We start from the raw sequence: 13371 nt of genomic DNA, 5'->3' as shown, positions 1-13371 counted from the left end.
GGAAGGAAGAAGGGAGGGAAGGAGATCAATATGGGATCGATATGTAAAATAAAAAAAAAAAACTGGAGTTCAGAGAGAGATTGATGCTCAAGTTTTAGTTCTCAGATCTGAGAGCAATCAGTAGGATATAAAATGAATGAAACTATCAAGGAACTGTTTATACACAATTGAAAGTACCTAGAACTTTCTTCTGAACCCCACTTACCTACATAATCTTAATAAGGCTCACACACACAGGGTCATTTAGAATAAGGAGTTAGGGCTGGAGGGATAGCTCAGCTGTTAAAGGCTAGGCTCACAACCATAAATATAAGAGTTAGAATATGGAGTTAATGTGAAGAGTACAAGATGACATATCAAAATTATCTACAACCTATAGGACAACTTTATGACCAATACATCTCTGAAACTGGAATACACTGCTCTACTTCGTTGGAAAGACTACAGTACCTAGCATATTAAAGAGCATATTAATCACATTTACTGCTCATTTGTGACACTAATATTTCCCTAAATGAAACAATTAGACATGTGGCTTTGCCTCCTACAATACAAAGGCAATACAAATAAGGCATTAAGTCAAGACACAAAAATATAGAATACATTTAACAAGTTTACTAATTGTTACACTGAATAAGTGTATGCATGTGTGCTTGCATGGCAGCCAGTGCTCTAGTTTCTCAATATAAAGTCCTATTAGTTCTGAGATTTAAAATTTAAAAATTATTCCCTGTCCATTGTCTGGAATCATCAGTGTTAAAACACCCTAGACCAATGCAAGGAACTTGGCAAAAACACCTGGAGGAAAGCTGTCTTGTGCTAGATAGACCTTTAATGAAAATTTTAAAACATCTTGAGACATGTTCACAGACGACAGAAGAAATACTTTAAGTAAGAGATCCAAGTACAAAATACATTTTATTTATTCAAATCATGTTGATTTTCAGTATATGTTGAAATAACACACAAAATTATATCAAAGCTATATTTTAATTTCATCACATTCCACACTAAATTCTTTACTATTTTCCAAAAATAATTTTTTATAAAGCTTTCTATTTTCTCTAATATAATACAGACTGCTGATATCTATTTTTATGTGTTTCAAAAATTAAAAGAGCTTATGACCATATCATACAAAACTAAGTGGTATATTACACACCAAACAAAAGTACAGATTCTGTACAGTGTATGTAACAGCATATACATATATACTACAAGAGACTACACACCTTGTTAAGTCATACTTTAAGAAATCTTTCATCGAAAAAACTATGCATTACTAAATGTGGTGGTTTGAGTACCAGCTATTTTCTTTTCACGAATTTCTTTCAGAGGGCATTAGTTGTCCATTTAATTTCATTAGCAGCTTTACCACGAGACCAGCCTACAAAATAAAACATGTTAACAATAAATATGAAACACTCAAAAAGATATACTTAGTAGTGGGCATTTTCATACCCATTTGAAGGGTAACTTAATTAGGAAGAGACAGCATGTTAAGGAATTGGGCATATCTGACATACCTGCAAATCCACAAACTTGGTTCTAGACCTGTGGCATGAACCCATTTCATTTAAGAACTGCCTTTTCCAGCCTAGCCCCAGCCCTGTGGGTTGGGAGCCATTTCCCCCTGGTCCAGTTAAATAGTTCAACCACCAGCTTTACTTGGTCTAAGGACATGTGCCACACATGATCCAATCTATGAAAAGCCATACAACCAACAAAGGGAGTCCATATACCCAGGTCAAAGGCCAAAACTCAAAACCAGGTCAATCAGCCAAAACAATCTCTCCCAAAAAAATCCTCCAGTTTTACACAAGTGTTCTCCCAGGACATAAGAATTTAAAAGAACAAATAAAGGTTATCAGAGAATTCAAAAAATTTAAAGAAGATATGAAGAAAATACTTTATTGAACTCAAAGAAGGTAACAATAAACAGCTGAGAACTGTCCAAGAAAATAGATATATCTGAATGAAATAACAATAATTCAGAATTTGAAAACAGAAACTGAGTAAAAAGACTGATGAGAACACAAGCTAAAATGAAGATGTAACTGAAAAACACAATATGCCAGTTAGAAAACTCAGGGAAAGTCTTACAAGTAGAATGAATCAAGTAGAAGACAGGTATCTGGACTACAACATAAAAGGATCTAGACTAAATAAACTAAGAAAATGAAAAGATTTAATAACACAGGAGAACAACATATAAAATGTGGGACATCATCAAAAGATGAAATCTCTGAATTATAGGCATAGAAGAGTGAGAAGACTCCTAGGGCATTCAAGGGCATAGACCAGATATTTAACAAGATGACAGCAGAAAACTTGCCCAAACTAAAGACACACTTAGAGAGATACAAGAAGCACACGGAACACCACAAACACAAGACCAGAAAAGAAACATCCGAAGGCATATCAACATATGTAACAAAGAAAAACTATTGAAAGCTGCAAGAGAAAAACAAAACCCAGCAAGTTACAAATACGGGAACCCAGAATAATACCAGATTTCTCAATGGGACCTCTGAAAGTCAGAGGAACTAGACCAGGCACTAGTTCCAAAAGATCACAGCAGCAAAATTAAACTACTGGAACCATCAAAACTATCTTCCACAGTTGAAGGAGAAAGAAAAACGTTCCATGATCCAAAGAGCCTAAAAAGTTCATATCGAACAGCACTAGCAAAACATTGAATAGAATATTGGGAGCAGTGCTTTGAGCTAAAGAGACCCTAGAAAGAGAGAGAAAAACCCCAAGTAAGAACACAAACCAGCAAAAAGATTAAAATGACTGCACTCTACATATACATTTCAATCATTACTGTAAATATTAATGGGCTCAACTCATCAATCAAAAGTCAGAGACAAATTCAATGGATTAAGAAACAAAATCCATGTGTTGTCTAAAAGAACTCATATAGCTGTAAAGACAGACACTAACTTAAAGAATCCTATTATTTTATTTTATTTACCTGAAGTTATACACAACACATGTAAATAATGTATATATACACACACTAGAAATGAGAAACTTCCTTTGAATAGTTGGACAGGGAGTCCAGGTGACTTGCAAACCAATATAGACTATTGATGCAGCTCCTGGTTGTCTCTCTGGGTCAAGGCTGAAGGTGGCCCCACCTGATGAAGACACTGCACAGTTAGGACAAGAGTTGGATAATTTGAGCTGGTTCTGACCTGAAAGCCTATTTGCTGTGGTTTAGCTTTCATAGTTCCAGAAAATACTATGTAAGCTTACAAGAGGAGGCAGCAATTAAGCAGTCCTATCCAGCTGCAACACCTAGAAGCCAAGACAATGACCAGTATGGCAAGGTATACATAAAGGAATGGTAGGTGGCATTTATATGTCAGTGGTAATAAACAACTATCTAATCAGACTTAAAGCCTAAGAGGGAAATCATGCCTGGTATTAGAAACCTAACCAGCTTCCTCTGGCTAGTGAAATCACTTACCTTAGAAAAGAATCTACTGGAAGCAGATGCAGAAATCTACAACTAACCAATGGGGCAAGCTCCTGGAGTACAACTGAAGTGAGGAAGGAGTGATAATATGAACAAAGGAGTCAAGACCATGATAAGGAAACCCACAGAATCAGCTTATCCGAGCTAGTGAGAGATCACTGACTCAGGTGTGACAAAAGGGGAACCTGCATGAGACTGAACTGTACTGCCTTAATATAAGTGACAATGGCGTGACTGAGATAATATATGAGGCTACCGGCAGTGGGTTCAAGATCTATCGCTAATGCACAAACTGACTTAGCGGAGCCCATTCTATTTGGAGAGATACCTTGCCCAGCCTAGACACAGGGGTGTGGGGGGGGGGGGGTGGAGAGAAGCCTTAGTCCTGCTTCAATGATTTGATGGGACAGACTTAGTAGATTTCCTAGGGGAAGCCTTACCCTCTCCCAGGAGCAGATAGGAGGAGGGAGGGAATGGAGGGATCAGGAGAGGAGGGAGGGGGAACTGGGATTGGAATATAAAAAAATAATTTTTTTTTTTTTTTAAAGAAAAGAATCTACTACTGCTATCTTTAGAGCAGCATGACTCCTCACTACATTCTAAATCTAACCCTTACACCCACAGAGAAGCCTTTCTCTTTAGCTGGGGTAGTGGCACACACTTTTAATCTCAGTGAATCTCTGAGGTTGAGGCCAGCCTGATCTATAGTGTGAATTCCAGGCTGGCCCACACTACAAAGAAAACCCTGTTTCGAAAAACAAAACAAAACAAACAAAAGCCTTTTTTCTTTCTTTCCTTCCCCACAGCTCATGGAGAGAGAAACCATCTGAGAAGACTATACCTGGATACAATGCAGAGGGCAATGGATTACAGGAAACCCAGTGCCAACAAATCTACACTCCAGCTCCTACATCTATGGCTCAGAGAATATTGCAGAAGAGGTGGTGGAAATACTCTAAAAGCCAGAATAAAGAGCCACAATATCAGACTCTTAAAACCCACTGTGAAACAGTCTCTCCTAGACCTGAACAATGGCAATATCAATGGACATGTTACTATGGGAGGAAGAAATTTTACAGGGTCCCACCCCCTCCCCAGACAAAGAACTACACCTCTCCCAGCATTGAGCCCCATTTTGGGGTATTCATTTCATACACAAACAACAAAAATGGCCCCAGCAGGATGAATTTCTATATTTGTGTACATGTATTCATGTGTATGTACACATATATGCAACAACAATAATAATAGAAAAAGTGGCTATCAACTTGAGGTGAGAGGGAGGGGTTGGAGGAGAGGGGTTACCTAGTAGAGGCTGGGGGAGGAAAGGGAATAGGAAAAGTGATGTAATTCTACTTAATTAAAAACAGAAATTGTGCATAGAGGAAGAATTTCCTTAGGCTTCTCAAGATTGTTAAGAAATGACTCACTGAATACAGTGACTCTTTCAGATAGAGTACTAGTCAAGAAAAGCATAGAATTTTAAAAATAGACAAGGAATAACCAATCAGAATTAAGGAAAATTAATGGAATAAGGAAGCATCTAACTGCTCTAAAACAGAAATAATCTGCCGCGTTTCTGGCTTCTTTAATTAGGAAAGGAATTCTACTACGTCTTGGTCTTAAATATTGTATTTCTTCTAAAACTAAAGGTTTCTGGAGAAGTTAAATAAAATTAACAACTGGAAAAAAAAAGAGAACTTCAGTAAAATAATCATTTATTATCATAAATCCAAATTATTTATCAGTACTTACCTGTTTTGTGTGCACTATAAAGCTCATTTTATTTTCCATACTATGGATTTGGAAACAAGTCCCAGCATCTCCCAGCTGCCATGTAAAGCAACAATACTTGAGACTAATGAGTAAAGCCTGCAAAAAAATTAGAAATTATTATGTTAAAATAGACCTATGAGTAACATTTGGTCAGTCATGGTGGTGCACACATGTAAATCCCAGTATTTGGGAGGTAGAAGCTGAAGATCAGAAATCAGGGCTCTTCTTGGTAACAGTCAGTTGGAGACCAGTTACATGGCATCCTGTTTCAAAATGCCTGACAAATAACCTAAACAAGAAAAGCAACATTTATCTTTGCTTAGGGTTTATGATTATCTGGTCATTAAATGTAATTGTTTTGAGTATTATTTTTAAAGTCTCACCCATCACTATAGCATCTCACAGAGTGAAACACAGAACCCAGATGGCAGACTCCAGAGACACAATGAACAATAACAGCGTTTGTATCAGACTAACAAACATTTTCACAAATGCCCAGTCTCAGTGACTTTGAACACAGGATAAGCTTTTACTTCATGTAGGTTAAAAGTAACTTCTTTAATGTGTTCAGTACTTTTTACGAATATATAGACAATACTCTTAAATCTGAAATTTATACAGTAGAATTAACAGATGATTTCAGATATTTTATTCTACTGAAAGCAAGTACACTGATGTGTTAATATTTATTGTAGAAATAAGAAAAACAAATATTAGGAATATATTCTTCATAAATTCAATTGAGCTACTTAAGAAACAACGTTAGGTAAGCTACTTTTATGATTTCCTAAAAAATTAAATAGTCATTCAATATATTTTTTCTCATTTTTAAATGTTTATTTTGTTGACATGTGGTACTTGGATTTGTGAAGTATGATATGATGTTCTCAATAATCTATCTATCTATCTATATATATATATATCATATATACATCGATCAACATGCCTAACTTTTTAAACTTTTATTGCTTCTCTCTAGTAAGTAGAACAAAATTTGTTCTTCTACTTAATTTTTAATTATTACCTTCTAGTAGTAACTTGCACTTTATTTCCCTAAGCATACATATATATGAAGTGTATATCCTTCAAAACATAAATACTTAAAAAAATATTAGCTGCTTTATAAATGGCAATTCTTAGAAGGTAAACTATAATAAGCTAAACATATGCCCAAGACAACAGTTTCGAGTTTGTTTTTTTGTTTTGTTTTGTTTATTTTTGAGACAGGGCCTCACTATATAGTTCTGGCTGGTCTGGGGTTTACTATGTAGAACAGAATGGTCTAAAACTCAGAAAGATCCACCTGTCTCTGCCTCCTGGGATTAAAGGCATGTGCTACCACCACACCTGATAGTTTAGGGTAGTTTTAAAGTGGGGATCTGTAAAGGAAACACAGTTTAGTTAATTTACATGAGTATAAGTTATATAAAAGAACTAGTACCATCTGTTTTAAAGCCAGCTGTCTCCATTCATGCTGTAAAATATAGCTTGATAAGATATGCTAAAATAGCAATTCGGCAGAGATTGGAACCAGGGAAAGCACAGTAATACTTTAAAATGAGTATCCTTAGTCCATTGAAATCTTTTTTAAAACTAAGCCAGAAATCAGCCCTTTAAGAAGACTTAAACAATAGATAAGAAAATAAAGGAGGGGGGAGGGAGGGAGAAAGAATGAATAAATGAAAGAAAAGAGGGGCAGGCAGCAATCTTCAATTTTATGAAAATCAGATTTCCAACAAAAGTACAGCTGACCCCATGCAGTAAAATAACATTCTGCTGTCAGAAGACAGCAGCAGTGAGGAGCGGATTCTTAGGACCCCGAATAATAAGAAGAACCAGGGCCCAAACAGCCCTCAGACTCCTCCAAAAGGAAAAAGCTTCCTTCTTCAGGAGGTAAAACTTACAAGTGGCAAGGCGCTCCATAAGGAAACCAGTCAATCACATTAGTCATAAGTGAGAGGGCTAGCCGGGAACAGCAAAAGGAAAGGCAGCAAGTGAGATCTCGCTCACAGTACCCAGCTGACCTGGGCCACAGTAATGAGAACAATGTGTTATGCAGAATGGTATGTGTGCACACTCAACTCAGCCCGGGGTATACTGCTACTCAGTAAAGCTGAAGACACAGCAATGAAAACAGCTAAGCAAGCTGTAGCACAGTACATTTTATGTGAGCAGAACAGACAAATCAGATGAACATTTGAAACTGGTGAGCTGCTTTCTCTGCTTTAGAGAAAGAAAACAAAAAAGTAGAAAATTGATATTTAAAAAAAAAAAAAAACAGCTGCATTCTCTAGAGAAGCAATCACTAAAGGACAACCTATTTGATGACAAAAATAAATAAATAAATAAATAAATAAATAAATAAATAAATAATCTTACAGCTTTCAAAGGAGCCATAAATTTACCAGCAGCTTAGGAGTTTTTATATACCCTTTTATATACCTAAGGGTATCATTCCCACTTATATTTTTATCTAGTCATTTATTTTTTTAAGATTTTACTTTTGGACTACAGCTAGGATATCTGAATCTTCTTCGAATCCCCCAAGACAGCGCCCCTTACCAGCAGGAAGTAGTTTGGAAAGAACAACGCCCAAATTCCCAAATATTGTGTATAAATGTTTGTTTTCATTTAATTGGACTTTGTTATATAAAATTAAATAAAAAATACTCTATATGCAAAAAAAAAAAAAAAAAAAAAAAGATTTTACTTTTGGGTTTATTTGTGTGTCCATGTGCATGTGCACAGTTTCCCAAAGAGCCCAGAAGAGGATATCAGCCCCCAGGACCTGTTGTGAGCGCCAAGTATTCTAGAAGCCCAGCTCCAGTCCTCTACAAGAGCAACAAGTGCTTTTAATAGCTAAGCCATCTCTCTAGTCCTCTACTTAGAAACTGAGTATCTTATTCTGAAAAAGAAGTCTGTCAACTAATAACATTGCTATAATCCTTTTGCCTGTTTTCACATTTATTCAACTCTTGCATGCAGTGATATTTTGTTTATGATCTAATAAAGCTCATCTGGGGATCTAAATGCAAAGCTAGCCACAGCCACAGATCCAGGCAGTGGTGATACACACCTTTAATCCCAGCAGCTAAGCCACTAGCTCTTACCTCTACCTCAGGCCAAAATGGGTGATCCTGTCTCTATGAATCCTCAGAGTACAATGCAGACTGCACTGCTCTCCACCAAGCCTCAGACTGCAATCCATTGAGTTCCTGTCACTCCCTGCCTTATATTCCTTTCTCCTCCTAGCCATATCACTCCTGTCTCTACCTCCCTAGCACCAGGATTAAAGGAATATGATCCCATGTGCTGGGATTAAAGGCATGAGCTCTGTTACTCTTTTGAACTGATTCAGTCTCGTGCAGCCCAGTGTGATCTTGGACTCAACAGAAATTCATCTTCTTCTGTCTCCTGAGTCGTAGGATTAAAAGTTGAGAACCACTACTGCCTAGTCTTTATGGCTTGTGGCTAGCTTTGCATCCTGTACCCTCAGGTAAGCTTTATTAAATCTTACATAATATATCACCACACCTGCATCAGAATACTATTCAAAACATAAAATGTTACATTATATTGTTAATTCATCAAGCCATCATGAAACATTTTTATAAAACATTTTATCATTTTATTCTTATTCAAACTTTAAATGCTAGCAAAACCCAAGCATTGTAGCTCAGAGAAACAGCAGCGTCATATTCACAACATTATCATCCAGTTCTCCTAGCACATAATTAGCAGAGGAAAAGCATCTTGAAATGGTGAAAAGTATTTCCCCTTTATTGTCTCCCTTTCTTTCTTTTTGTATGTGTGTACTTATGTATGAACATGGAGCCCAAAAGTCAATGCTGAGTGGCCCCTCAGTCTCTCCCCCCTTTATCTTTTAAAATAGGGCCAGCTCTCACTGAACCTGGAAACTTGCCAATTAGGCTGTGTAGCATCCAGCTCCAGGGATCCATTCACTTTCACTAGCTTGGCACTGTGGTTAGAGATAGCCACTAATGTGACTGGTTTGTTCTCTCTGTCTCTGTCTCTCTCCCTCTCTCTTCCCCTCTCCCCCCCTTGCTTGCTAAAACAAGAAAGCAAGCTTGTTTACAGTTCACAGAAATAGAAAAGTGTCACAAACCACATAGCAGTAGCCTACCTGGTATAAGTAAACCAATTTGAACAGAAAAGCAATGACCCAAAAGCAAGCTGTAAGGGACTTAAGAAACCAAACTCCATGTCAAATATGAAAATCTACATTATTCTGTCCTATGTTTGTAGTTATTCTCTAGATGTACAACTAGATGTAATAACTGTTGCCCATAAGGCTGATCACAAGTTCACATGAATGATTATTTACAATCAAGTCACTGTAAGAAGAGACTTCAGGGCTGGAGAGATGGCTCAGTGGTTAAGAACACTGGTTGCACTTGCAGAGGACCAGGTTCCACAGAGCCCCAGCACCCGAGGACAGCTTGCATCACAACTGTCTGTGATTTTAGTTCGGGTTTTCAGCCATCCCTTCTGACCAACTTGAGCACCATGCACACGTGAGATGCACAGACTTCCACACGGAAAACACCCAGACACATAAAACTTCCAAGATGTCCTTTGGAATATCATCTAGCCTTGACAAATCTTAGTAAGTTAGGTACAATTTTTACCAGATTACTATCATAAATTAGTAAGACGTTCATCCAGCCGAGATATGTTGAATACATTAAAAGTAACCGCCAAGCAATTCTCTTATATTCTAATCACTTTGATTAAAATAAGGAACATAGTGTAAAGAAATCTTGTACTGGGCCTGGAGAGATGGTTTGTCAGTTAGAGCACTTATATTTCTTACAGAGGACCTGAGTTTGATTCCCAGTACCCACACTGGTAGCTCCACAATGATTTGAAACCTGTAACCTCTGAGGGCAACTGCACTCACAAGTACACACTGCACAACATATATTTAATTATAGACATAATAAAAATTAAGAAAGAACAAACCAAACCAAACTCTGTCTGTAAAAGCAACTATTCATATTCTCTTCCACGCTAAATCTTAATCCCTGATTAATTCCTATAACCAATCTTAATTTTTAAGATAAAGCCCCTTTGCTATAAAAGTATACTTTCCTTAAGTCTGGAATCCTCCTACCCCACCTCCTTCCAATCAGGGTGTTACTATGTAGTCTAGGACAGGCTTGCCTTAGAGTCACTCACTTTCATTCCTACCTTAACACTCATGTGCTGGGATTGTAGATATGTGCCACCATGCTTGGTTAAGTCTTATTTTCCCTCCATGTGAGAAAAAAATAAAAAGCTGGTAGCAGTTTATAACTTAGAAGAGAACCCTCACCAGAACTTGACTGTGCTAGTGCCCTAATCTCAGACTTTAAGCTTTTAGAACTGTCCAGAAACAAATACCTATTATTTATAAGCCTACAGTCTATGGTAGTTTATTTTAGCAGCCAGAACTAAGACAGCTACATAATGAAAAGTCTCTCTTAATTTGAGTTTGCAACATCTGGATCCTATCTCTAAAGTTATCAATGGATTTTTTTTTTTTTTTTTTAGAAATATATATGATCTAGATGTAATGGTGCATGCCTTTAATGCCAGCACTTAGGAGGCTGAGGCAGGCGAATCTCTGAATTTAAGGCCTAGTCTACATAGTGAGTTCCAGGACATCCAGAGCCTGAAACACTGTCTCAAAATACAGAACCAAAATTCTCATATAGAAATATATGTGAAATCTGTATTTATGTAAAGATATTCAATTCTTGTAATTTTTACATCAGCATTAGCATATTATATAAATTTCAATACCCTTTCCACAAAATATAACATATAAATGTATCAGTCTATCAAAAATATTTACTCTATTGTATCAACAAAAGGTATTACAAATGTAAAAATGTATTACAGTTAATTTATATGGTATATATACATGCCATTTCTAGAGTCTTCATGGAGGAAGCACTGCTATTTCAGATAATACATGATATGACTACTCAGAAACAGCTGACAAGCTACCTTAGTTTCCATGTTGAGGAGATGAAGTCCTTTTATATTCACTCCTACGTACACAGGGATGACTTTATGACTGCTTGGGCTTGCCTTTGTAAATATCTGTCCTGTGAAAAAAGCTGCTCCATACGTGGGGATTTCCCAGCAGTTCTGTAGAAACATGCGTTGCAGGTGATGCATTTCCTTACTGACACCCTCACTCATACTAAGATTCTGAAAACAAAGTAGAATAAAGAGATGTGACCTTTTATAATGCAAACAGGTCAACCAGCAATTTCTAAAATCAATGATGTCTCCTAACAAGAACTAAGTTATAGAATATTATCTCAAGTATATTTTTTTCTCTTGTGGCCTTAATATTAAAAATAAATAAGCTGAGATCCACAAGTATTGTCTATGCATATAGAATGTAAGTGCTTTATGGACAAGGACAGTACATTATTTCAGTTTTACCTCTAGTCTTTAACACAGTGTGTATAATTAATAAAAGCACTCTATATATAAAGTACTTAATCAAAGACTATGTTTCTAGAAATAAATAAATCATTCTATTCTACTTTCAGTTTTAGGCATTGAGAACAAGAAAATTCACTTTTAATTCTGAGATTAAGAATTTAATACTTAAGCATAACACTGATATGAAGAGCCTACAGTCTTTTCCATTTCTCTGGAGTAGCTTACCTTGTACTCATGGAGTATTCGATTGACCCAGTGAGGTGCTTTACTTTTCAGTTTAGTAATAGGTACAATGGATTTCAGATTTTCTTCACTGGAAGCACACATGCCAACATCCTTTAAATAAGTCATCTTTAGTAGCTAAAGTACAATAATCCTTCTGTCACAAAAGGCATTAAATAGAAACTTTTCAGCTGAATATGATGTTTTAAAACAAAACTCTCCACAATCTTAATATTGCCAATTTAGAGAAATGTTTCCCTTTTCAAAAAGCAGAAAATATTTTTAATAACTGAAAGATCACAGTATAACTTTAGACATACTAAAATACATGCTTCTCTCAAGGATTAAACATCAAACTACTTCCTTTAGTGGAATTCTTAGTTATCTGACTCATAATATTAAGTCAAATTTTTAGCCAACTTATTTAAACACAAAGTAAAGAAATACAAAGCAAAACTATAAAGGTAAATCATATTAAATACAGCAAACATAGATAAAACTTAAAATGCTTTACTAACCAAAAAACCCCAACTAACATTCTATAGTTGTTTTTTCTTTGTTCAATGTTTTGTATTATTTAATTCTAATCTAAGGTATAAACAGTGTGTCTGTTTTGAGACGGGTCTCACTATGCAGCTCAGATGTTCTGATTCACAACCCTCCAGTCTCAGACTCACTGACCACACCTGGCCAACAATACAAAAAAAACACTTTGCAGTAATATTAAAACTGTGTTGGTTAAAGAGAATCTTAAGCATACCATAAGCCATGCACTGTATCATATACTTACTTTAAGAAACCTTGTTTGTGTTTCTTACTCTCATAATTCCCATAAACTATTTGTAACAGCAGACTTGCCAGTGTTATCAGTTTAGCATCAGGAGCTGTATAAAACCCCTTCAGTAAATTATATCTGGCTTCATCAAAGAGAATAAGAATAGCTAGCGGGTCTTCAATCTTAAAAGGAAAAACATATATTTGATTATTTACATACAATGACTTAAAAAATATACAAGTTTTCTTATCCAATATTATAAACTACAGGTGTGTGTGTGTGTGTATGTGTGTGTGTGTGTGTGTGTGTGTGTGTCTGTATAAGCTATTACTCTCTAGAATAGGGGTTGGCAGGCTTTATTTCTAAGGACCAAATAATATTTTAGGCTTTATCAGTCATGTAATTTCTACTGTAAATACTCCAGTAACTCATATATACATGGAAAATTGAATTCCATAAATTTTCATGATATGGTATATTAAACTACTGATGTTCTACAAAAATCTCCCCAGCCTGCAAGCTATGTGAAAACAGGCAGTAGGTAGAGTATGGCCATAGGTTGTGTAATTTGCTAATCTATAAATATGATCACAGTTTATGCTATTAATAATTTATAGCACAGCCTATCTAAATCTTTGTATTCATAAAACAT

The 13371-nt window shown here is 36.0% G+C and overlaps 1 protein-coding gene across 1 annotated transcript in view; it reads right to left on the bottom strand.

Annotated features, from left to right (window-relative positions):
• Window positions 1–812: 812 nt before the first annotated feature.
• The window catches only part of Krit1 (KRIT1 ankyrin repeat containing), a 34296-nt gene continuing 21737 nt past the window's right edge, over window positions 813–13371 (bottom strand). The window contains exons 13-17 of the mRNA XM_051177202.1: window positions 12735–12901; window positions 11948–12035; window positions 11273–11479; window positions 5240–5356; window positions 813–1387 (exon numbers count right to left, since the gene is read on the bottom strand). Of these exons, the coding sequence (XP_051033159.1) occupies window positions 1319–1387; window positions 5240–5356; window positions 11273–11479; window positions 11948–12035; window positions 12735–12901 (648 nt within the window). The 3' untranslated portion in view covers window positions 813–1318. The remainder of the gene's footprint in view (window positions 1388–5239; window positions 5357–11272; window positions 11480–11947; window positions 12036–12734; window positions 12902–13371) is intronic.

This window comes from Phodopus roborovskii, unplaced genomic scaffold (assembly GCF_943737965.1).
Source record: "Phodopus roborovskii unplaced genomic scaffold, PHOROB, whole genome shotgun sequence".
Lineage (NCBI taxonomy): Eukaryota > Metazoa > Chordata > Mammalia > Rodentia > Cricetidae > Phodopus > Phodopus roborovskii.
The sequence above is the reverse complement of the archived record's forward strand: the minus strand, read 5'-3'. Positions and strand labels throughout refer to the sequence as shown.